This window comes from Macrosteles quadrilineatus, unplaced genomic scaffold, assembly GCF_028750875.1.
Source record: "Macrosteles quadrilineatus isolate MER2022 unplaced genomic scaffold, UCM_ALF_1.0 Scaffold_1__1_contigs__length_201487025, whole genome shotgun sequence".
NCBI classification, from domain to species: Eukaryota; Metazoa; Arthropoda; class Insecta; order Hemiptera; family Cicadellidae; genus Macrosteles; species Macrosteles quadrilineatus.
Genome location: NW_026542594.1, coordinates 187,169,399 through 187,197,060, shown reverse-complemented (window position 1 = coordinate 187,197,060; position 27,662 = coordinate 187,169,399). Strand labels below are relative to the sequence as shown.

The following is a 27,662-nucleotide window of genomic DNA, read 5'->3' as shown; positions in this document are numbered from 1 at the left end:
AGTAAATTTATTCCCCATATTTATTATGTTATTTAAATTTAAATCATGATCGTTATGGTACAGGTGGTATTCATGTCTTATGAATTTCGAGCTTTTAAAAGAAAAATACTCCACTACTTGGCTCACCTTGATATTTAAAAAAAGTTTGGGGATGTTTGAGTCAAATAAAAACTACCACAATGGTTAACAAACAGATCAAATAAACGAATACTGTACAAACTTCTTGTAAGGCCCTTGAAATTAAATCATTTATATGCATTTTGTAGCCATATTACACCCTGGATCAGTACAAATTTGAACAAATCAACAAACACTGCCACAAGCTGATTCAATATAAGCACAAAAAATACATTATAAAGTTTTAAAAAAGACTTACCGTAGACTGAATATTAACATACAAAATACAACTCTACAAATTACAACTTTATTTATGTAAATCCAATATATGACGAATTCAGACTAGTAGTACTTGACAATGAAGTCATCAATCATAGAAAAAAACCCCAACAAAATAACACCACCAAGTGACAAAATACAAATTTAATATACAGTACAACTGCTAATCCATCACCCAGGGATCAAGAACATGGTCGGAACAGTGAAAAGTTTCCCTTGAAAAGTTCCCTTAGATTATCCGAGGAGTATATTAAATGACCAAATTAATTGTTTAACAGACATTTATTGAACGTGCACTATCGCGGAAGACGATGGTAATGGAGACGTTCAATATTTTGCCACATTCGGGGAGAATGACGTAAATGTTTCCATGATCGCGAAAAACTTTGATGGTTCCGTGATCGAGGGGATATCCAATATTTTACCCACGGTTACGGGAGATAGTGATGATCTTCACACGACCATGGAAAATAGTAACGATATTACCACGATAACATTGCCTTTAATAGAATATGGCAAAGTCAGACTAGCCGTATTAACGGAGTTCTGCTGTAGAAGGGAAGTTCAAGGAAGGTTTTAATCAAGTAACAAGCTCCCATAATTTTAAATTGTTCAAAATTTTTTTTGAACATTTATAATTTATAAAAATACTTCTCTTTAATACAATTCACTACAAAACACACACCATCCACACCACACGAATATTCACTTTGGACCTGTACATTGTTTACATGAGACCACTAGTCAACTGTGAGCTTAGAATGTGAACTCGCGACTGGCCGAGCTCAGAATGTGAACTCGCGACTGGCCGAGCTCGCAGGAGGACTCGGACTGGAACTCACTGAACTCAGAGTTTCTTCTTTGATCTTCAGTTTTCCCAGATCCTTCTTGTCCTTCTCCTTCCCATGCTTGTGGTCGTGCTTGTGCTTGTGTTTATGTTTATGCTTCTTGCGGTCTTTCTTCTTTTTCTTCAGCTGGAAACATTAAACGTATAATATAAATTCAGTGTTTACTCAACAGGTACAAGTGACATCTATAATGGCTGATCTTAAAAATAAATTTACAGTAGACTCCCTCTTATCCGGACTCCTCGGGACCGAGGCCAGTCCAGATAACGGGTTTTCTGGTTAAACCGACGTCCCCAAAACCTCATTAAAACGGACCGTTTAAATGCGTATTTGACTTAAATTTAGGAGAGCATTGTATTTAGACACGTGATCACTGGGCTCAAATCTTTCCCATGAGTACAGTCGTTTCAGTAACGCCTACTTCCACCCTTTAGTCCGGTTAATCTGATGTGCTGATAAATAAAAATTGTCCGGTTAAAGAGATGTCATTTCCGCCGAGTGTAGTCCGGTTAAACCGATGTCCAGTTAAAAGGTGTCCGGATAAGAGGGAGTCTACTGTACTTAATTATTTTTACCATCAAAAAGTAACTATGCATAACTGTTACTTTTAAACGACATTACTGTTATGATGGTTCACTATCACCGACCAATAAAAATAAGCATAGGGCACCACTCACCCTACACTCATACACTCATCTCCATTCATACTTGGCTTAAAATACCTACTTTGTATGGTCGCCATTTCATTGAAAAAGAATACAAAGTATAAAGGTTTAAAATAACTATGGCTTTGTTTTAAAAATATTATGGTATTTAAAATGTAAATATAAGGAAAAGTAAGGAGTCTTAGCTGATCTACAATGCAAGCAATGACCCGTACAGTATTCTTCTGGAGCGCAAAGATGTGCTTTGTTGTTGACGTTTCAGTTCCCCAGACAGTGACGGCGTTATGACAAATAGGGAAACACCATTGCATGGTAAGCAGTTAAAAGGACTGTTTTGTCTGTGAAAGGAGCAAGGCAACGTAAATGAATAAATAGGTGAAATATCTTGTCTAGTATACAACTGGCAACCCTATAGACTTTTGGGTTTACATAATTTATTTTTGAATATCAGGATAAACATACCATATATATAAAATTTGGAAAATCCTATATGGACTAGCCGTAGAGAGTTTTTATTAAAATAAAACACAATTGAATAAGCCAACAAATTGTCACCGAATTCAACACAGCCCTAGTAAGTGTGCTAGTGAAATTAAATTTTCTCCTTTTTTTATTCTACGATTGTCAATGTGAATTTAAAAATGCTATAGGCCTAGTTTACGAGTTAGTCATCATTTCAGTTTGGCTTGGATTAACAAAGTTAGATTCAACAGAAATTAATAATTGACACCAGCAAAATCTGTCATTACTTTAATATGAGAATCGGATGTGTACTTCAACTCACCTTGGACAGGTCTGTTGTCTTGTTGAACATTCCAGGCTCAAACTCGCGAGGTCCACCAGTGCCTGATATTCCTGGCAGAGAGGCCGAGTTGTCAGAGTAGTATTCCGTCTTGACCTCCGTCTCTGTGGTACTCCCCTCCACCTGCAACAACAACAAACATTACTGTTATTGTTACAACAGGATTGTGCTTTTAGTTGGAATTAGTCACACATACCTTGCCGAGGTACCGAGGCTCTCCCAGCTTGAGCACATTGTGGGCCGAGCAGTAGGTCAGCTTCCTACATATGCTATCCATTAGCATCTATTTGCTGCATCTCAAAATGACAACACACAACACGTCTTGACAGCCTCTAATGCTGATAATAAAACTCGTTGTTTTTAATTCTTTTAATCTAAATTCAAACACAACACAAATACAGATTCAATAAACTATAGAACATTGTGCAAGTGGTTACCTTGGCTCTGGACGACTTGTTAGTGTCGTCGCCGTCAATCACCTCAACGGTGGCGACACCTAGGTCATCAGCTGTCACCACCTCTAGCTCTACTTCTGCCTTGCGCTTCACCCCTCCCCCTCCACCGGCCACCTCCACTGGTTCCGGCCTCACCAGCGGCACCTGTCACCACACAACACACGTCACATCAAGTATAACATCGGTTGGCTTCAAACAATGAGTAACATACACATCGCCATCTTCTCTTTAGTCATTGACAAAAAGGTCAGTGGCCATGAAATGTTTCTTGTGTGTATATACATTTTTTTTCTAGTAAGGAGAATCACTCACTCTACATGTAAGCTAGCTCTTCATACCAAAGCCATCTTGGCAGCTACATATTGCAGTAAATTTAAATACAATTTCTTGATTTCTTTTCCGGAATACAAGACTCTTAATTAAATTACTGGTGTGAAATATTGACCATTCTAGCAACAATATTTACAAACGTAAAATCGGTACTACTAAAAATTAAACAAATCTTCTCTAATCTTCAAGTTACCTACTTCAACTTTACATGAAAAAAACATTTAAAATCATCATGAAAATAAATACTTACCTCAGTGTCCATGAAAGTTTCAACTTTCTGTGGCTTGAGGAGGGCCGCCAGCTCCGGTATGGGCAGGCTGGTAGGTTTCCGTTTGCCATAGAGTACAAAGTACAAGTCTACCAAGGAGCATCTCATCCGGGTGTCATGAGACAGCATGCAGCTGCAAAATAATCGCAAATGATTTATCGCTCTACGAGGCAAAAATATCACTCGTCCACAATCAGTGTTTGGTTATTAAACCATTGACTTTCTTTACAATTTTTGTATATATTTCTGGTTTTTTGGTAATTTATGTCTTTCAACACGAAACTTCCATATTTAACAAAAGTCTAAAAATAAAAATTTGTCCTCTATACTAGTGTCAAGTGAAGCATAATGCTTATTGAAAGGTCAACCAATGTATATCGTAAAGTTCGCGGCTTACTTGAAAAGGTTCCACAGTCTGTGTACCAGGTCCTCCCTGTCAAGCCTGTGACGGTGAGATGTTGCGTGGTGGAAGGGAGGATTGTCACACAACAGCCGCACCAGTCCGAACCTCACCTGCACATCACAAACACACATTCAACTGAAACTCTCTACATAATGTTTCTTTTAACTGAATAAAGCTGTTCACTTTGCTATCCCGGACTTCAGCGTTCCATTATTTTGAGCATCATGAACAGATTCAAATTTCAACAGATGTGGTTCCAAAACACTTAATTCTGTTTACATATTGAGATTGCAAATTTGTCAATGAAGTATGTTGTACTTCAAAGACTAATGAAACCCAAAATATAGATGGTGACATAATTGACATAGAGATAGTGAGATAGAGGTGGCACTAAAGTTGTCCTCTGTTACTAAATGTTACTTTTACCTTTGAGTTAGTCTACTGGCCTTTAAGTGAGCCAGTATAGGTTCTAAAAGGCAGATATTACATGGTAAAGATAGTTCTGAGTTTCTGTAAGCCAGACTACCTTTGCAAAAGGCTTTCTGTCCGTGATGAGGTTATCAAGCAAAGATCAAATCATGGTAAGAGGCTTCACTTTCCAAAAAAATAATCTTAATATAACTGAGTTTCTCTTATTTCAGACCCACATTGTACAACAGACAACCGACAACAACAGCAATTGGGCTGAAAACCGTTGCTTCCAGTAGTACTTTTAAGATTTAGTTTAAAAATATTTTTGATAAATGAAGTCTGATTGTAGATAACACTAGTTTGATTTACAATAGTTGTTTTGAAAACTGATATGCAGCGGAGGAGCGCAGTCTAGTAAAGACGTTATTAATTTATTTAAAGCCACTCATACATTAGGCGATTTGGTAACCCGTCGATGAGCGATTGTATTGCCGGCAATCATATCACCGATCGAAACATATTTGTTACTCCAGCAATCAGTCAGGCGATATCATGTGGCAATCTAATCAGAATTTGTTGATCAGTGTGAGAATGGAGCTTGAATAACAACAATAACAACAATTTAACATTAAATATTTATAATGAATTAACAGCTGCTTTAAATACATCAGAAAGGAAATTAAAAGATTATAATACTACATCAGGTGACGACAGTCAGACATCAGTGTGCATGAGCGGGGTGAATATCGCTTAAGATGATTGCTCGGTCCCACACATTTCGCAATCTTGTCACCCAGCAATCTCCGAATCGCCGGCAATTTGGTGGATTGCAAGGGAAAATCGAGCAATCAGGTAGTCACCGGGGGATGTCAAAATCACCGGCAATCTGATCGAAGCATACCCATACATTGGCGACGGGCGACCAAATCGCCTAATGTATGGGGGGCTTAAGATACAAACTGGTGTAGAAGTGAGGGGAGGGAGAGAGAGACTTACTGCAGGGTCAGGATCTTCCTCTGCAATGTCCAGCAGATACTCAAGGTCTGACCACTTTCCATCCAGGCCTGTGAAATCCACCAGCATCTCTAGTGCAGTCAGTCTCACATCTGTCACAAAACAGTAAACATAATAAGAAAAGTTCAAACACCAATGGACCAGTAAAACATCTGAGTAATGGGACAAGTTTGGTAGGTAATGAAGGGATTAACCATTTGAAAGATTAACACCAACCTTTTGATTGCACAGCTTTACTGTTAAAAACACTTTTAAAGAAATAACAGTGCTCTTACAATGTGAGCATTTAACTCATCTTGAACAGTCAAATTATAGCTTGTACGATACAATACAAGGTTTGACAAGTAAAGAGCTGTTTAAGAGGCCGATGGGCAGTGAAAAATGAAATGGCCAATGTTAGGCTTGTTAGGAAGTTGGAAGGAGAAGACCTTACTTTGACTGAGTTATGTAGAGCACAATATTACATTGTATTGCAATATGCAATATGTTTAAATGTAATTTGTTAGTGTATTGAATTTGTTAAAATCCAGTTGCCTTTAGTTAATGGTCAAACTCCAACCACAAAAAATGTTATTTGAACCACCCATGCTGTTTTGACATTGATTATTTACTGTAGTTCTACAAACCGAGAAAAAAAATTGAATGAGAGAAGTTAGAATGAAGTATGTTCTATGTGTTTCATCTTCAAAATAAACAAACATAAATTGTTAAATTGCAATTGATTGATTTCAACATTTCGTAGTCGCCTAATTGGTGAACCTTTCAACTATATCTTCATCCGTAGTACTAGTAACACTGACCTACAAACTGTCCGTAGGCGGCATAGGTACGGAAGAGCGTGGGGATGCTAGGCAGGTGGCCGAACTTCTGCAGCTTGCGTATAGCTCGTAGACAAGCCTGAGTCACGGTCAGCTTGTAGCAGGGAAGCAGCTTCTCTAGGTTCAGGTTCCTCGTGATCTCTTCCAACACCAGCTTGGTGTCGGCTGACAGCGACTCCGCGGTTATCTCCGTACTGGAAATGGAGTGATTTGTGAGGAATAAATTATATGCTTGCTAACTTGTTATCAATGTTTCTTAATAAATAATGGTTTAAATACCTTATACTCTCAAAGTGATCACTAGTAGTCTAAAGACTACTGAAGTTTCATTCCCAATGGGAACTTCTTCAGGCTGTGAAGGACATCAAATTTCATTCCAGAGGAAGTCGTCAAAGTTAAAAAATCCATCAAAGTCACATTTATACAAATCACTAACGAATGCACAAACAAAACAAATTAACATTACAAAAACCTGGCACCGGGAAACACGATACACAACGGACGACAACTGCAAATTTGACGACTTCCTCTGGAATGAAATTTGATGTCCTTCACAGCCTGAAGAAGTTCCCCTTGGGAATGAAACTGCTGAAGTCGAGTACTAGGGGTCACTTTGACGGTAAAAGTTATTTAAGCCATTATTTATTTACTATACCAGTGATCCGGAGGCTAACAACATAAATTTGTCTATTAAATATAAAATTAAATTAATGATTTCATTAGTATACTTTTGTTTCATCCAATTGAATTTGACATGATGCATCTTTGAATCTGTAAAAACCTGATTTATTCACAGCTAATCGGGTCTATGTGCACATGTTGTGTGCCGAGACTCACCTGTAAAGTTGATCCATCACGATTTGCTGTTGTTTCATGTTTGCAAAACGCAAAGTAGGTGTAAGGGGGAAAGAAGAAGAAACCAAGATGTGAGGGCTGAGATGCAACGGAGAATGAAGGAAAAAGTAAGATGTGAAGGTAAATGAAGGTGTAATCAAAAATAAGTGAGAAGAAAGGAGAAACAAAGATGAGAGGGAGGATAAAAGAAGAAAACAAGATGCGAGGACTGAGATACAATGGAGGATGAAGGAGAAACCAAGATGCTGGAACAAATAAGATATGAATAAAGGAATTGAGGGAGAAGAAAGGAGGAAACAGATACGAGGGAGGATGAAGGAAAAACCAAGATGTACCGCAGGATGAATAAGAAACTGATAAAGAAAGTGGTTAACACTGTGACACTCACCCTTGCTGTACCACTGAGATGACCGGAGTGACAGACGCTCCCAGTGCCTCTATCAGAGCGGCCCTGTAGTAGTTGTCCGAGAATCTGTTCTTGCTGTTGTCATTGTACTTGAACAGATCCAGAAGGAAGCGGATCACCTCCTGCGGACAGATGCCGTGACTGTTGCGGAGGCCAGCCATCGCCACTGGGATAGTCTGTCAAGACAAATATCATTAGACTGTAAACAATATGACCCTATGCATTTGACTACAAATGACTGCTATTCTAGACAAATAATTATGTCATGAATAAATTTTACAATTAGCAGGGTTTTCTAACTGTCAATGTAAAATAGTAGCCTCAATACAGTGTATAAATTATGTAACAACTTTTATGATGTCATAAGTAAAAGAAAAATACTAAGAAAAAAATCTTGTAACTGTTTGCAGCCTCTATTTCAAAATTAAGCGTTGACTTAGTTAACAAAAAAATTACACAAACTGATAATAAATTTCACCTTTTGCAAGTAGTAATGCTGCAAGTTCTGAAAGTTGTTCTGCTTGATGATGTGAGGGCAGGAGAAGGAGCCGTAGAGTTTGCGGAATATCGCCAGCATAGCCGGGGGTCCTGCCCAGGTGCTCACCATGGCGTTGGCAACCTACAATTACACTTTATAATAATGTCAAGCCTACAACAAACGTTACAATGTTGATTGTGACATTAAAGATTACACCTAGTCTAAACTAGATTCAAGCTTTGACTTCTAATAGAACTAGAAATGTTAAATGCGAGTTTGAGAATACACACGGAGGCAGCTGAATTGTGTCACCGACAGTGTGCTGATGTTTAAATTACTGAGTCAAATACGTTAACTTTTTCTACAAAGTCACACTGATAGGACAACTTATTAGCTATATCATCTTTTATGTGTGTCTACTATTTCAGTAACAAGTAATTTAAAAGTGCAATTTCAAACACTAGCACAATCTGTAACTTGCTCAAACATATTTGTACAACAAATTGGTGACAGCTGGTCCATAAAGATGGGCTGTCTACTTCAGTATCCAATAGTCAATGGTTTAAGCCAACATTGCAATGACTAGAGAAAATATAGAGAAATAAGCAGATTGATATTTTTAAATAACCAAAACAAGTCTTGTCTCCACAAACAATAACGAACAACTGTTATAGTTATTTAACCACACGTTACTCCACCAAGACAATAATGAATTGACATATATAATCATACTTTGTTTTGATATTGATAAATGGTATACATATGTTGATGTTACTATTCTGATAATTAGTCCAATTCGTTAATTACAAGACAAAAATGTGGTTCGGTTTCCACTATAAACTGAAGGTCCCTTAGTTGCCATTGGCTGTATGGGCTATTAATTAACAGCTGTGTCTAAGGAATATGTCAGCCTTAGTCACTGACAAGACTACAAGATCGCGACACTCATCCTACACTCATCCCCATTCATACTTGTCTTAAAATACCTACATTTGTATGGTCAACATTTCAAAGTAAATGTACGGTATTACTATAGTGGAACATACAGGCTGATACGATAATAACACAAAAATAATTTAGATATTGATGGAAAAAAACTTACCCCGTAACTATTCTTCGGCAAAATTAACAGGTAAATTTTAAAAACAAAACAATGTTCTTCCGATGTCTTAGACTCCAGTTGATTATTTTTTACTCTAGGGGAAAAAAAGAACATGTTTCTAGCCCCGTAATACTGCATTATTTACCTTGGTGAGACAGTGAGCTGCCCGACATCGCACCTGTACGTAGGTCTGGTCGTTCTCTATGGTGTCTGTGAGAGCCAGTCTAGAAGGAGGAGTGGGGAATCTCTCTAGAGCTGTGATGGCCTCCAACTGAGCTGTGACGTCTCGCTCGTGCCTACCACAGCCAGGAAATGTATTAACAAGATTGGTCTTTATTTTTCAACAAAATTTACTTAAGTTTACAAACGACATGACAAGAGTGAGTCGTGGTAAATATGTCACTCTAACTACATTACAGTAGAAGAACATCATAAACAATAACCTTGATAATAAGTGAAATTATTTGAGGTGGTAGCTAGAATAAAGGCCTATAACCAAAACAGAATTTTGAGAACATCAATGGAACAGGTGGGAAATAATCCACCAGCTGTCTTATTAGACTGCAAATAAAATTGTAGCATGAAAAATCAAAAAATCAAAACAAAGTGTGGTTTGTATAAAAGGACACGAAGAATATACATTTCTGCATTCTCCAGAATAAGGGCCTATGCCCTTATTCTAACTACCACATCAATTTCCAAATCCCCTAGTATTTGTTTGACACCTTATCACATGTCAACCCCTTGCAAACCTCGATAACAAGTCAACCTTGATATCAAGTTGTATTTAATAATCCCCATGAGGAAGCAATTGATCGAGAAATCTGGAGGCAGTGAGTTGGCAAGGCAAAGTACCTCCTTAGGTAGTCATAGTCATATAATCTTTATTCAGGAGTACAACATGTTGCACCAGAATGGCGTTATACAATTAAATTATATTGTTAAAACTAACCATAACTTATATAAAAAGGCTAAACAAAAATACAAAAGCTTATAACTTACAAATTTACAACACATTCAACCAAAAAATTCATCTAGGGAATAAATGGGCTTGGATAACATAAAAGTTTTTAGCTGTTTTAAAAATTTATTTTTGTCTTTTATTTGTAAAATATTATCTGGTAGAAGGTTATAAAATTTAATCCCAGCATATGAAGGTTTATTTTCAAAGAATTTTAAGTTGTGATTTGAAAAACTGATTTTGTGTCTATGCCTTGTCCGATAGCTGTGGCATGAACCCAAGGTTTCAAATTTTGGTAAATTAATCTTTACAAACAAGATCAAATCAAAGATATATTGGGCAAAAACAGTAAGAATACCAAGTTTTGAAAATTGTTCTTTAACTGAGGTTCTCCAATCTTGAATGTTTAACATGATACGAAGTGCTTCTTTTTGAAATAATAATATTTGTTCCAAATTTTCATGAGAGGTTGCACCATATAAAATTATGCCAAAGGAGATGTGGGAGTGAATAAAAGCAAAGTAAATTATTTTTAATGTTTCCAAAGGACATAATTTAGACATTTTTCTCAGAGCAAAAATCCCTGATGAAATTTTACGGCCAAGATGTTTAATATGAAGGTTCCAATTCAAATTTTTGTCAAGTACAAGTCCTAGGAATTTAAAATTTTGCAGTTCTTCTAGACATTTTCCTTTCATCAAAATTCTTATAATTAGGTACCAAGAGCCACGGCAGTAAGTAAGTACGAGTCTTGTTATTGAGGTTCTACTGTGTAACAAAACACTGAAGGTATCCCAGAATAATATTGTTAATGCACAAAACTCCTCCATGATAGAAAATATTAAACTCACAAGTAATCTAATAATCTAGTTGTATTTACCTAAGCTGGTACTGCCATTGGTAGTCAGGCTGCTCTATCACTGTAGACCTCAACAGTGTCATTTCGGGGTCCAGGCGGATCCACAGAACAGGGGAATCAGCACTGGAACACATTTCAATCAATCAATCAATTTTCTTTATTGAGATTTCTTTTAGAAATACAATAGTGTCATATACATAGTTATTTGAATTTTCATCTTGCTTGATAATTTTGAACAAAGAATTCCTTTAGAGAGTAGAATGGTTGATTCATTAGCCAGTCTTTGAGTTTCTTCTTCAAGTCTTGATTTCTTAAGATCTTCAAGTGGGTGGGCAGGCTATTGAAAACCTTTCGTCCCATGTAGGTAGGCTTCCTGCTGTATTGAGGTGTATGGTGAGTTGGGAGAAGGTAGTCTGTAGCTCTTCGTGAGAATCTTTTCCTCTTGTAAAAGATTCTCACTCTCATACATTTACTGTAATTCTCTACGCGTAAACATCTTGAACATCTTGATACAGATTTTGGGTAGGAGACAAAATAAATTTTTTTTAAATAATAAATGATCTCTTAACCAGCATGATTGGACTACGAGAATGTGGTTTTAATGGTGAACATTGGTTTTTCCCATTTTTGACCCCCAAAACATAAAATTTTGTAATTTTATGTTTGGTACCTGTATTTCAAACTATCTTGGAGCTTGAAAACTTATAACTTATGATTTATTATATTGAAGGGCTGCTGCTACCTAATGGTCACAGAAAATAAAGAACTGTAAATTAGAAATTTTTATTTTGTTTTTATGGAGAATTGTAGGATCCGATCCGGTGCCGGTTCTAGCTCGGATCCGGCGGATCCCGTAGTCCGATATCCGGATCCGACCATCACTAAATTTAATGAATAACCATAAAAATGTTGCCCCTTATACTCACTCCATGGCGCTCAGGTCCATATCCACCTCCTCGCCCGTACACAGAGGGATCTTCTTCTTCTTATTTCTGCGGCTCTTAGAATGACACGTGATATCAGCCTTGGCCACAGTCCCCTCTGTGAAACATTCAAATTGTCAATTCAATACAAGAAACACATGCTTTTACGCGAGGGCTATTATTTTACAGCCTATAATCGTTGAATACAGACCTGCAGAGGCGAGAAAATTTACTGCTATACAATGAATGATCGAGGTTGGAAAAAACAATTTGTATAAATACTGTACATTACAAAAAACTTCCTAAGCATTTTTTTTAGCTGCATTTGTAAGCAGTTTGTTGGCGTTTGTTTACAGCTAATTTAATGAAAAATTTAAAATTTGTACATTGAACTACTGAAATTTCTTTAGTCCAGCATCTGAGGCTCAGGGAATTCCAATAATCCGCCAACATCTCGAGAACATTTGATTTTTGTAAATAAAATACTTTAGTTTAAATTAAATGCTAACAAACAATAACAGGGTGGTTTTTAAGCCAAAATCAATAACAATGCATTTACTTTCATGGAATCAAGTACGGTAAAGCCTCGTTCACACGGTACAATTTTACATGCTACTCGCCAGCGTGTAAGAAGCCGGCGAGTTGGCGAGTTTGGTTGTATTTGTTTCTCAGGAGCTTGTCCACTTGCCAACTAGCAGACATGAAGAAAGACGCTGGCGAGTGCGCTTGTAGTTCACACGATGCTTTTTCCACTCGCTCAGTAGCTAGCTTGAACCAAATCCTCCGACATCTTTAAATAACATGCGCACAATCACAAGCAACTGTGTTCACACTGGGCTACTTTACACGCATACTCGCTCAAAAGCTGGCGAGTTGGCGTTTAAATTAGCGGCAGCGTCAACTTTTTCCAGAGCTTTTTACAAGCAGCTTTTGAGCGAGTACGTCGTTCATACTGAGCTATTTTACTAGCTGCGTCTAAAAAAGCCTGCGTGTAGCTTGTAAACTTGCCCCGTGTGAACAGGGCTTAATAAACAGAAATATTATCCATTTTGTAATCAAATCTGTTTCAATAATTATCTATTTGTTTGTGTATTAGATTAACTTGCCGTCTAGCTATGTGTCTAGGTGCGTCAGTAGTCACTTACCGATCTGCAGTGTGTGTTTGAATGTTCCGTCCAGCTCCTGTATTGTGACTAGCAGAGGTCCGACATACTTGCGTATCCCTCGTTGTTGCGTGGCGTCCTGTCTCACTTCCAACTCAACCGTGTTCCTATCAATGGTTTGACAACAGTTAGGTACGTATTCAGAGTTAATAATTAATCCAAGGAAATTATGAGGGTTTCCTGTCTATTAAGGTTTTCGTTGAGCTTATGTCAATGCCAAGCAAGCTGGTCCAATATAAATATCGGCACTTTCTTTACTTCCTCCACTATTATTTTAGCTGGTTCCTATCCCTATATGACGACTAGACTTGCAAAGCAGCCTATAACGGTGTGAGGGAAAATCGCTACTCCTGCCGGCGCCAAGTAAGAATCTTGTTGTATGATAAGATTGCTGTGGTCTAAGGCATCAATACTTAAGACTTTGTGCCATTGCAGACATGAATGTAGGAAAGTATTTGGGTGTATAAGTGACAATAGCTGTTCTGATAAAAACTGGTATGTATCAGAGAAACGATTTCTAATTTATATATTTTTTAGGCTATTATTTATTTATTTATAAAATACACACAAGGAATGGAGGGAGTTCTGAAGTGGTTGTAAAGATTTGCACACACAATATTTTTCAATATTTTGAATGATGTAGGCTGGTTGCGGCTGTTCATCAGTTTATTTAAGACTGTGAAGCTAAATTTTGGGAGATTCAATATGAAGCCCCCTACTACTTCTACTACGGTACCTAGGATAACAGTTAAACCTGATACTCTTTAACCAGTTTTTCACACCCAAACACTATTCTGCAAGCACGCCCGTCAAATGGCAACAGATTTCAATAGCTGTTGATTGTTGATTCCCTTCTGACAGAAACCTTATCACAGAAGAGATTCATATTTGGCAGGAGCGTCCATTTTACCTCACATCGTTATCGTCTTCTATGACAAAACTAATCGTTGCATATAAGTGGTATATAGCTAGAATAGTAGTGACGATAACATGGTACTAGTGCCAAATTTCAACTAGAGCAAAAGCTCGTTGGAGACCTTAATCTTCGGACAACAATAACATCTTCTGTACAGGGGAGTTATTGAAACTTAAAAATCTGATAAGCAAATAAACACAACTATTTAAACTTCAATCTGAGTAAAAATGCTAGAATATTAATTACACTTCCACTTTTTTTTTTTTTTTTTTTTTTTTTTTTTAAAGAGGTTGGCGGCCTCTTTTAACCTTGCATTTGCCCGTCCACATAGACTAAGCGCCCGTGCGTGGATCGTTTACAGCAAAGCAAGGAGTGAGCCGGTACAGTACAAAGGTGAACTGTACTGATAAAATGTAATCGGCAGTGACCAGGTTCCGAACCCACGACATCGCTGCCTTGGGCCCGAAGTCCGCGACGCTACCGACTGAGCCACCGACTCACTAACTACTACCAACTACTAACTACTAACTTATTAACTTTTGTATAGGATAATGAAAAGCCAAGTAAAACAGAAAACGAACAATCTTCACAACTGTCGATATACACTATAACAATATTAGTGTAACCACCAAACTACAAGTTCTTACCTCTTTCTGTTGAATACAAAGCTAAGATGAAACTTGGCATGTCCTCCAGTCCTAACCCACTGATCTACAAACACAGCCATGTCTTTCCCTGCACAACAAACATGCTGTTGATAAACTCCCAATACAACTGGCTACATAAGCTATACCTCATTGAATCTGTACAGAAATATTACTAGAAGTAACAAGGTAAAATCTTAACTCTACTGTAACATAGTTACACACTTTCTAAAATACAGACAAAACAGTAGTAATTAGATAGAAAAAAATCAAGTTCTCAGGCCAGATGAGGGGTCAGTTCGGGCTGGACATACAGTTTGCGAGCATTTATTTTAATGATCGCAAAAAGCGTCTGTGAAGATGTGCAATCAATTGACGAATAGAAGTTCTGATGTTTGATTATACCTAAATGTGAGTAATGTACACAGTTTTGTCGCAATACCAGGAGACGATAATCATGTCTCTGCAGCCGCAGAAGACATTCATGATATTAGCTGTGACTTGGAAAGATGTTACAGCTTTGCAGTGACTGCAGAAGACGTTCTTGATATTGATCACAGAAAATATTCACAATTTCACTTTGATTTCCCGATACAAGGTACAACATTGTAAAAGCTGGTTGTACTGTTGGTACTAAAATTAACGTTTAAAAAACTTTTACTTTAATACTTTTCAACCAAACCGATTTTGGCCCGATCCAATTCTGGCCTGACAACCAAAGGTATGTTCGGCACAACCTGACCTGACCTAAAGTAAAAAGTCTGGCCCGCAGACACCTACATCTTACATCATCAAAATCACCCACATTAAACATCTGTGATGTTCGTTAAGCTTATAAGAATAACCCACTCACCAGTGACGGTGAAAATAGCCCTGGTAAAGACATTGGTGCTGATGAGCATGTGAGACCACATCCCTGCCGAGTGTTTCTGACTGGCTGCATTAGATGCCAGGGATAACTGCTTGTTCAGTACCTAGAGAATACATTTTGGCTTCAGTCTCGATTGATATTCAATTCATCAACCTCATAAATATACAAAGCAAATGAAATAAAATATTTACCAATTAAAATACTAAATAAATATTGTGAAACAAGCCAATCTCATGTGAATGATGATATCTAATGGAGAAGAAGACCAGGATTGGAATAAGTAAAAGTAGTTGTTCTTTGAGGTAATGAGATATCAACACACACACTATCAACTGCAAAGCTGCAATAGCTAAGCTCAATAAATGTATACAGTATGTTTATGGAGCAAGCTGGTCTAGTTGTGAAGAGCGAGGCTTCAGTCCCCAGAGTTCTAGGTTCGAATCCCATCAATCACCAAGATGACTTTGACTTTAAGCACTTGCGTTATAACGTCACAACCTTCTAGGCCTAGCTTGAAGTAATATGGTACCAAGCCAGAGCCTAGCGTCCTAAGACGTAAAGAGAGGACATATCTGTGTTAAATTACTTGCAACAGCAGTTCATATCCTATCCTGTGCTCCAACATGCGTATGACCAGATGAGCCTTGCGCCTCATAGCCTCCAAGTAGCGGGGAGAGAGTGTATGCAGGTTCTTGATGGGGAAGTAGAAGCCCGGGTCGGGTGGTCTGGGTGGCGGGTGAGGCCCTGGACCCACACTGGGGATGGGTGCGGGTGCCTGGGACGGGTCCATGATGATGCCGCCAAACTGTTCCTCGTATTTCACCACCTCCAGCAGCTCCTGAAAATGAAACACATTTAAGGTTTTAAAGCTGTATACAACCTGGATACCGAATGTTGGTTTTCAGTATTTCTTTGAACAATACAACAATGCTTATAGTCATAAATGCTATCAGTGACAATAAAATATCCTAATTATTTTTATCAAATTATCGCATATACAAGATTTGATCTGCTCTGAAGCGTATCATGCCCATGAAATGTACAGTTAAAGATTGAAGTAAATATGATGGTCTAATGGTAGAGTATGCAACTAGGGTTCCCGAGGTTCAATCTTTAAACACCATCCTCAAAGAGACCGAGTCTGCCAATATTTTGACAGAATTAACTGTTTAATTTATCCTGAAACACACTGTTCAAAATTTATATTTCTTGATGGAAATGATTTTGCTATCAGCTAATATTACTTATTTGATTAGGCCTACTGAACAACTTAGTGATGATAATTCTTTTACTCACAGAATGTATCCACTCGCGGTAGGCATTGTTTCCGAAGCATTTCTTGGCGTACAGTCCGGTGAGGTATGTCGCGATTCCCTTCGGTAACCAGATGTCCGACCAGTTCTGCATGGAGATGAAGCAGCCGAAGAACTGTTCCGCAATGGCCAGCGCCATCGCCTTGCGGGTGATGTACGTCTGGTCTATAATGGCCACCGAATGGAGCAGATTCGTGCTGGTGATAAACAGTAGATTTAGACATATTGTACAGATTTCAATTACATATAAGAAAATATATTGAAAGTAAATGCTGATTGATGTTTTCTAATCTGAAACAAAAATAGCTTGTCACATTTTTGGCTTAAGGTAAGTTACTAGGTCTTCCAGATAGCAATGCTTGCCATCAACTGTCATTGAAGACAAGAGAATAACCTAAAAATCTTATGGTTACTAGTTTCATCGCGAGAAATGTCAAAATCTGTTTAAAGTTTTATGTATAATTTCCTTCTCTGCTTTAGAACCATTGTTTAGTTTATAGCACTAAAAAACTAATTTAGCTAACAACAAAATTAATCAAACTATCCGTTGCACAACCTGAGTATGCTGAGTGTCGCATAGGCGGCCACGGGAATGTCTGTTTCGTCCACAAACACCTGTTTGTAGCAAGGGTAAGGGTAGCGGTTGGCCAGAGTCTCCTCGTAGAACTCAAACGCCTCGTGCATGTAGCGGGCGGACACCTTGAGTGGCTCAATGAGGCCAGGGAGGCAGAAGTGAGTCACCTCATGCATGTATGGGTCCACGAATATCTCAAATGGACTGGAGACAAAACATGGTCGACAAGTTTATAATTGTAGTAATTTTAAATAGGCTAATCATGCTAATATTTGGAAACGTGACTGAATATTAAAACCCTGATTAACTAAAAAAAGTCAGTAAAGCAATTTCAGAACCTATTTTTTCTGTTACTAAATAGTAGGAATTTAAAGGCTATGTCTATACAAAGAGAACAGTCGTTTTTATATTATTCTTCTAACTGCCATCTTAACATATAAAATAACTGTAAACACAAAATATAATTTTTAAAATTTTTTTTTAACAAGTATTTATTTACAATCTATTCTATACTAGAATAATAAGTAAATTTAATAACCATTTTAACATGGGTTAGTTACACTCCATCAAGTGCACTAAATTTTTAAATAAATCTACAATTGTTTTTGTTCTTTATCTATATCACAATATGAGATCCATGTTGTTGTCTGCTCCATTACATTCCGTTGGCCTAGCTGGGACCTACTAATCTCGCCACAGTGGACAAATCTTGTTGCCAAGTTTATTTTCTAATTGATTTCAAGTTTACATGAGGGTTTCATTACTTTGAGTTTTGATTTAGTGTGGTTAACAGGGGGTTTACTTTACTCAGAACATGTAGCATTATGAGTTTTAATTAAAATTATCAATACAACAAAATTAAAGTTATTAGGTTATTTGGATTTTTTTAAATGACAGGCTTACCTGAATGGGAAAGAGTCCAAACAGGCAGATGATACACAAAATGTAACACTACAGACATGATAGGCCTATTGGAATATTTCCAAAAGAGTACTATCTTTTATAAATAAATTATAAGATGTAAATTAAGAGTATTTTAACCATCTCATACCTTCCTCATTTGAAAATGCTGTCAGAGACAGTGAAATATTCTCATGTTTTGTGTACGGTATAGTGTAAAGTTTAGGTGTCCTTTGCCAGTTTGGACTCTACCACTGAATTTGTATTAAATTATTAAAGTATACACCACACAGTTAAGCCCTAAGCCTGCTGTCCTCGCCAATGCTCAAGGTAAAACCAAAACCATAGGCCTTTGTGCTCTATGTTACACCCTTAACTTCAAAGTTAAGTTATTAGGCGGTTAGGAATAGTTTGGTGCACTTCTACACGCTTTCAATGATGTCGTCTAGTACAGTAGAACTTCGATGACCGTCAACCTCTTTCAACTATCAGATTCTGTTATCCGTCACCCCGCTACAGTAGGCTACTTAGATTATTTTTAAATGCGATATGATATTATTTCACTGTACTAACATTTTGTACTACTTTTATAAAATGTAAGTAATTAAAATATAAACATATATTATCATTCACTTGTACAGGGTTTAATTCATTCCAAAACCTTTTGAATCACGACTACCGTGGGTGACGATTAATTGAGGCTCTACTTTATCAAGAAGAGCGTAGTGATAATGTATTAGCAATTCCAATTGTGATTCAATTATTTTTGCCACAAATGTGTCACACAAACTATTCATTATTTACACAATATATATAAGTAAGTTACCCCACGGCCAGTGCTATATTGGGAGCGCAGGCTGGTGTGGTGAGTACGTAGTGGAAAGTCTTGCGTCTCATGTCCGGTGTATACACCACTTCTATCAGGTCGCCACACGAGACTGCCGTCATACACTCGTCCACGGTGAACTCCAGCCTCCACGTGCACGGCTCGGCGAAACTGTCCACACACGGGAACCACAGCCGAGACGAGTTCTCATACTGGTAGGTGAACATGTGTGCCCCCCTCTGGAACAAACAGAATATTCAGCAAAACTGTCGACACACGGGAACCACAGCCGAGACGAGTTCTCATACTGGTAGGTGAACATGTGTGCCCCCCTCTGGAACAAACATAATATTCAGCAAAACTGTCGACACACGGGAACCACAGCCGAGACGAGTTCTCATACTGGTAGGTGAACATGTGTGCCCCCCTCTGGAACAAACAGAATATTCAGCAAAACTGTCGACACACGGGAACCACAGCCGAGACGAGTTCTCATACTGGTAGGTGAACATGTGTGCCCCCCTCTGGAACAAACAGAATATTCAGCAAAACTGTCGACACACGGGAACCACAGCCGAGACGAGTTCTCATACTGGTAGGTGAACATGTGTGCCCCCCTCTGGAACAAACAGAATATTCAGCAAAACTGTCCACACACGGGAACCACAGCCGAGACGAGTTCTCATACTGGTAGGTGAACATGTGTGCCCCCCTCTGGAACAAACAGAATATTCAGCAAAACTGTCGACACACGGGAACCACAGCCGAGACGAGTTCTCATACTGGTAGGTGAACATGTGTGCCCCCCTCTGGAACAAACAGAATATTCAAGAAAACTGGTGAAATTTACTTGACGTCAAGTTATTTCTATGTCTTTTAACAGGAGTTTCAATCCACTACATGATATTCGCTAAACAGATATATTGGTTATTTGTTGAAGAGGATGTCATAATTTTTTTAACATGTGCATGTGTATGTGTTCTGAATTTTGTTTCAAAAATTACTATCGCATGTTTATCAAGAACTACACACATCATCAATGGTTTCTTAACTCATTAAAGCCTAATACCGAGTGATCCAAAAGACAATAATAGGTTTTTTACATACCTCAGCCAAATAGTCCAAAAATGATATTGCTCAACAGCTTACATGTTTCGTTGCGAAGACAACATTTTCAAAGCTTGCAACTCGTCAAAAACACATTTAAAACACGGACACGAACACAGAAAACATTAATATGGTATGAATACACGATAAACATTTAGATAGCGCTATCATAATACTGATTTGGTCCCGCGCGGCGCGGGGCTGGTAGCAGACTCAAAAGAAACCAAATCAGTATTATGATAACGCTATCTAAATGTTTATCGTGTATTCATACCATATTAATGTTTTCTGTGTTCATGTCCGTGTTTTAAATGTGTTTTTGACGAGTTGCAAGCTTTGAAAATGTTGTCTTCGCAACGAAACATGTAAGCTGTTGAGCAATATCATTTTTGGACTATTTGACTGAGGTATGTAAAAAACCTATTATTGTCTTAACAATGTAGTCCAGGGGCCAAAAACATGAATTTTGATTCAAAAGCTTTGATTTTGAAATATTAAAACAAAATTTGGGTTTTATAAAAAATATTATCATTCGAGAATTTATTGTTTTCTTTTTGTTGTTGGTGTTTGAACAGAGGATAATGATATTTGACAATTAAAACACTTAAGTAAGATTTCTTTAAGTACCCAACATTAGGAATCACAAAATTGAATTATCTTACACTAGACATAAAAATTACAATACAAAACTTTTACAATACAAAAGGAAATTGTTTTACAATCTGACAGTCTTCATAATTTTACTAGAATCTTAGCAGATTAATACACAAAAGTGATAATACATGCAAATATAATAAAATTAAGTTACCTCTGCTAGAGTTCCTTCACAGTCAGGAATTACAAAGTGAACACCTCCCTGGGGCTGCTCCAGGGAAAACTCCACTCCTACCCTCAGCGGCCTACCTTCCCCCACCACTGCCTGCAACAACAACCACAACAACTTGTCATTTACAAACTGCAACTAAAGGACAAAACAATTCAAAATTGGACATAACTGTTTTTTATCATTGGGTTTTAATAATTATTTATCATGGCTAAAATGTGGTGTTGGTTAAGAAAAAGTAACATAAGTCATCTTATTTCATTCTACACTAATTATTCTTCACTCTATTTCCACTAAAATACAACCAGTTCAATTCAATACTAATTCGTATATTAAGCAAGCTTTTGACATTTTTTACGGGCAACGCCAGTCTTTTACAGCAGTTGCGTAATTTAACTTCAGCTGTACATAAAGAGGCCCTGAGCGTCCGAAGGCAACCCTTTTTAAGCCTATTTGAATTCTTGTCATAATGTATCTAAACTTTTTGCTACCAAAAAAATTCAACTAAAAGTTTAACGGGGTGCATTTACAAGATCTTTTAGTGTATAACATATATTGATTTCTTTTTCCTCTAGTACTGTTACTGAACAATCTTTGTACAGCCTTTCAGTTTTTATGAACAAACACTGTGAAAGATTTGAGACAAAAATAATTGTATAGTAATATATTAGGTTGTATTACATATGCCTCTGACGGTATGCTGATGACCAGTTCACCGTTGGCATGGTCTGGGTCTATCTGGTTGGCAGCATGTAGATGTGAGGGAGAAAAGTGCTCCAGCGACCTTCTGTAAACAATCAGAAGTATGACGTGATTCCGATACATCAGCCATCTTATGAAACATGACAATACCTTCACTTACAACTATTAACAGAAGCACAGAGAAGTAAGGCACAGAGGAAACACCCTTCTCTTGTATTTTGTGCTGGAAACATACTTGTGACAAGCAAAGAAGAACCCGAGCAGCGAGCACTAAGTGGAAACTTTTATCGTTAAAAGCACAGAGTCATCCTCCACCCCAAGTGTTGTACATGAGGGGGAGGGGGGCGGACTTTTGGACTTTTCAATAGACACCAGTGACACTACTTAAGTGTACCATTTAATATTTCCTCTTTACCTTACTTCCTTGTGAAATGAGTATAATTCAACAAAAAGTGTCGTGACCTGAGGGACAAAACGACACTGCTGTTAATGAGGCAGATCGATAGGCCTGACCAATGGCCGAGCAGTCTAAGGTGTTGTTTTCCGGGCCAGGAGGCAACGTCATTGATTCAAATGCCGTCTCGGACAGTTCTGGTACATATAACTAACTCATGAGCATGAGGAGTAGGCCTACAACCGTCTGTGAGAGAGCTTAGTGGGAGATGAATGGTGGATGGCTCGAATGAAAGTAGATGGAAAGGGGCTTTTTGAGTTTTTATACAGCTATCCTTACTGTCAGTATGTCCGATGAAAATCAATCCAATTAGAATATGGATTTTCATAAGATGGGAAAACAAGTTGTACAGCCTGTAATTCAATTTCAAAATAATAAATTGGAAGAAATCACCACAACAAGGTTTTTAGGATTAATTGTAGACAAAAATCTTACATGGAATAAGCATGTTGACCAGGTAGTCAACAAAATTACTTCTGGTATCCATGCTATTAATAGAATGTAAAAATTTTGCTCAATAGAAACCTTAAAGATTCTTTATTTTGCTTTTATCGATTCATCAATATCTTTTGGCATAAGTATTTATGGCTGTACCTCTAAGCAAAACCTGGATAGAATTCTTACTCTTCAAAAAAGTGCAATCAGAATTATGTTAAATTTAGAATGGGATACTTCCGCTCGTCAATATTTTTCAAAATTGGGAATAATGACTGTGTATAGTATTTATGTTTTTCATACAATTTTACACACAAAAAAACTTTCTAATGCTAATTTGGTCCCTAAACTTGGTGATTGTCATAATTATTTTACCCGGAACAGAAACGAAATTGCTGTCAGTGTCCATAACTTGGAGCTCTTTAACAAAAAAACCACCTGTGCGGGGAAAAGGTTTTTGGACAAACTCCCAGCTGAGGTGAGGAATACTGATAATATTTCCAAATTTAAAAAAAAAAACTTAAACATTTCTTAACTGATAAAACACTTTATGGTTTCGATGAATTGTAGATTAGTTTTATTTAGTTTTAAGCCTAGTGACGCCATTCAATGTATGCAACTGTATACCATATGAATAAAGATATTTTTTCATTTCATTCATTTCATTTCATTTCATGGGGGGAAACGTTATGAAAATAGGCATAGTTAAATCAATGCCTCCTGGAGCACAAGTGTTAATTTTTTTTTTATTTACTAAAAGTGTTTTTTAGTAAGATTCAGATTCTTTATTCGTCACAATACATTTTCCTCCCCAGCACACCTGGTAAAACTGGTGACATTTCAACATCTTAAAAACTAAAAGCAAAATATATACATGATACAATTTTTCGGCAAAAACTTAAAAAGTAATGGACAGGATATTGAGTTAAGAGGTAGGGATATATAATATTTGGAATTTGAAATTAGTTTGACGCCTTGGTTAGTTACCTTGGTTTGGAATTGTTGATTTAAATTAGTTTGACACAGTCTATCCGGGATTCAGAGACGAATCAAGTATCAAGTAAATTTGAGGGGTTCACATCAAACAATTTTTGGATAAGATTGTTTGTATATTTTTTTGAAAACATAATTCTAGTTAAAAACTGAAGTTAGAGTTATACACAAATAGATTAATCTAGACTCTAAACCACTGAATAGTACACCTAACAAAACTTTAATATTTCAACATAAAGAACACTACAACAATCAATAGCTTTAAAAACAATCCTGATATATCCTAACTTAAGTATAAAACAGAATTAGTAGTACTGAGCAGAAACACTTACTCATTGCTATCCCCTTGACAAATATCAAGGAAAGGATCGAAATATTGGAATGGGGCTTCATAAGTGTCGTTCAAACAAACTCTGTAGATCCGACACTGTTTGGCGTTTAACCGAATGAAGCGAAGAGTATCTCTAAGCGGCACGATCGTCAACTCAACAAAGCCCTGTAAATTAAACAAAAAATGTTCAAGAGTCTATTGCGTCCTGGTACTCATGAAACAACTTTCAGGTTCTCAAAACATACAAAAATTAAAAATAAACAAAACAGCCAAATGTACATATTGAATATGCCTACTATTAATTTAAATTCACAGTTCTGGGGGCAAACTGTCTTGTATGAACAAGGGTCTGTGTTTTACTGTAATAATTTAAAGGATTTTACTTGAAACCCATTTGAAATCATTTAATAAAACTATATATATTTTGTCCATATACCTGAGACACACAAAATTTTGAAGAACACTAGAGTTAATGGGTGTTAAAAGTCATTTTTCTATGACTACTTCACACTCTACTAATGATTTTATTTGCAAAATAGTATATTACGTTAATTATTTTACATTTTCCTATATACATTTTTAAAACGCATAACTCATAGTAAGCTTTACTTACGATTATACTTTTTCTTTGAAAGTTTATTCCAGTCAAGCTCAAGATCTGATGGGCTGTAAAAACGAAATAAACAAATTAGACATTTTCATAACTTTCTAGAAGGAAAATTATCATCACGATTGAATGAACCTTTTTAGAGGTTTAAACAATGCTAAACATCGGACGTACCACGGCCTGGGAACCAAAACCAATTAATTTAGATGCCTGTAGAAACAAGCCAACTTGTGATTCTTCTACTTTAGTCTTTTCAGTCCTCATGTAGCCTACACTTATTGGGTTGGTTTCTAATGTTTCTTTTGCAAAACTATTGAACCAAGGAAGTACGCCACAGACTTACTTCATAGAGTTAATTAATACATATAGCATTGTTTGGTATGGCTAACTCTGAGCCTGACAGTAAGAATTATCGACCCTGTATATGTATTTCATAGTTTTCTATTTATCTATAGTTGAAATTTTTTTAAATACGATCAAGTCAGATTAAATAATCGTTTGACCTCTCACATTCATCAACAATAACATAGGCTCCTGTATGCCTATTTATGATTGGAATTTTATTGATTGAATTTCACCATCGACTTTGTGGATAGTACTACTGAAGTAAACATCCCATGGTGCACCAGCTGTTACCGTTTTTGTTTTAAATTAAAAAAGAACAGTAGGGTGATACGGATCTACTTTAATAGTACGATTCCCTCATTCCCTGGATTGTTGGTTTTTTTTTGTTTTTATTTGTTTAGGCTTGTTTTATTTCATAAAAATATATTTTGTTTTTAGATAAATATTGATAGCCTAGTTTCATTTATTATAGGCCTAGGCCTACTTAATACAAGCGTAAAAAGATCACAACTCAATTTGACGTTTAAGTTACATAACTTATATATGAAACCGAATCTAAATTGATATTTAATCCGATAATATCTCGCAGGAATTTTGTTTAACTAGCCTTTGTTATGAACTGTATCAATGATAAGCACAAATGAAATAACCAACAGTTATTTGAAATACAGATTGAACACTGATCTAATTAAGGTACCTATGTGGGGAAGGCAGGTCATTTTTTAAATTGTCTCGGCATTTAACCATCTATTCCAAAAGATAAAAAAATATGGGTGTAACATCACTAAATAACTATAGGTAAGGTACCCATTAACCTACACTTTACCTAACCTACTGTAACTTCAAAACACTAAATGCCCATGATTCCCCGTAAACCCCGGCCTGCCTTCCCCAAATGCCTTTTCTCTTATAAAACCGATTTACAAAATCATACAGCAAGTTTGGTTAGGTTTTGTTTGTTTAGAACAGATTCATTTATGAAATCAACATTAACATAAACAATCATAATTAAATAATGATCAGCAGGTAACAATGACCATTCTAGGGGCCCAAAGTAGGTCCTTATCACTCCACTCAAGGCCCTACTACAAAAACAGGCCATGCTGCAGGATTCATGACGCCACATTAGTGGAAAGATTCACTGCCATAGCCCATGTGTTTTAAGTAAATAAGCTGGCGGTTTGTCAGATTTTAATGGTAAGGTTTTAGTACAACTACCCACCACTGTGACGTAGTGTTGCGCTGCAGCATGGCCTGATTTCTAGTGGGGCCTTGCTCCACTCTCTTCTTCCTTGACGTGTGTTGTCCTCCGCGACTTGAGAAAGTAGTTAGCTGCATATTTTTGCAATTTTCAGTGTGTAAACCTTATAAAATTTTTTAAAGTTGTTTATTCTTCATTAGGATAGTAGGAATGTTTAAGGAAGGTTTAAAAAAGTCCAGAAAGTTCAGATTCACCCAGAATTTTACTGTGCATTGGTTACCTTACCATGATAAGATTGGGTCGGGTTAGATCAACTTAGACTAACTTACCGTAGCCTAGGCCTAATTTCTTCGAACAATATTTACACTAGGCCTAATACGCTAACTTAGGCCTACCTACCTCTATGAATGAAAACATTAGCCCTATATGATATGATTATCTTAGGGTCTAGTGTAGTCATCATAGACTGATATGATTAAAATAACAGATTGTTTTGGTTCAATATTGCGATGGAGTCAGATTTCAAAGATATGACAGTGTAGATCTAGGCCTAATGTACCTAGGCTTAATTAAGTTATATCACAGAAAGCATACTAGCCTACTGTAACCCAGAATGCTAACCCTAGATGGTAAAAAGCGTTAAGTACTCGGAGAGAGCTTTGCCTGTCAATTCGTAGGCAGCGCCACCAGCATACAATGCTCCAGCATAGCAACGCTGGTGGCGCTGCCTACAAAAGCTCTCTCCGAGTACTTAACGCTTTTTAACATGCGGTTAGCATTCTAAGTTATAGTAGTATTTTTTCTGTGGTTAAGTTATATAGACCTAGAGAATCCAATTGAACACGATTCAAGATGTACCGGTAACTTAAGAAAGAAAAAATTTGATATCCGTGTCCATCATATTATTGAAAAATAAAAGCTTAGCTGAAATGTATACAACTATGAATCTAAAATACTTATAATTTAAATGGCCTGGAGTTGTCAGCAGTCTTCTCTTTCTTCATTGTAGCCTAGTTGACTATCTTTTCTACAAAAAGTGTTCACATAGCCTAACTATAAAACTACGATGGGGTCATAAAAGCACCAAAGTATGTTAAAGTCATCCAAAAACACCATAATACACCTCCTGATAATAAATTACAATGATAAAAATAAAAAATCACAAACAAAGCCTTATATTCTACTAACTCTACTCTATTAGTCTAGCAGAAGCAGTAGTACCGTAGCAAACATAAACAAAAACAAGCAAAACATAACGCAAAAAAGCAAACATAAGAACGAGAGGGGAGGGGATAAGAAGAAGAGCTAAGAAAGAAAAAAACAGAGTTGTTTTTCATGCAGAGGCGCTATCAACTAACGACAGGAAAGTTCCACCTGTTAGTGACGCCATAGATTAAACATGTATGTTTAATCTATGGTGACGCTTTAAACATTGATTATAAATGTTCCCTCTCAGCCCCTTG

General features: G+C 36.9%; 1 protein-coding gene across 1 annotated transcript; it reads right to left on the bottom strand.

The window, feature by feature from the left end:
• Nucleotides 1–996: 996 nt before the first annotated feature.
• LOC128991995 (transcription initiation factor TFIID subunit 2-like) lies at nt 997–27,404 on the bottom strand. The gene is made up of 24 exons (XM_054415325.1): nt 27,160–27,404; nt 24,660–24,714; nt 24,048–24,211; nt 21,813–21,918; nt 21,117–21,227; nt 19,202–19,440; nt 17,458–17,679; nt 16,885–17,098; nt 16,175–16,426; nt 15,571–15,691; nt 14,721–14,808; nt 13,140–13,264; nt 11,998–12,112; nt 11,093–11,194; nt 9,397–9,547; nt 8,150–8,290; nt 7,654–7,847; nt 6,393–6,604; nt 5,575–5,684; nt 4,162–4,277; nt 3,747–3,897; nt 3,149–3,310; nt 2,694–2,834; nt 997–1,370 (listed from the first exon to the last, which is right to left on the bottom strand). The coding sequence occupies exons 1-24, from the start codon at nt 27,201–27,203 to the stop codon at nt 1,182–1,184; spliced, it is 3,525 nt and encodes a 1,174-aa protein (XP_054271300.1). The 5' UTR covers nt 27,204–27,404; the 3' UTR covers nt 997–1,181.
• Between the last annotated feature and the right edge of the window lie 258 nt (nt 27,405–27,662).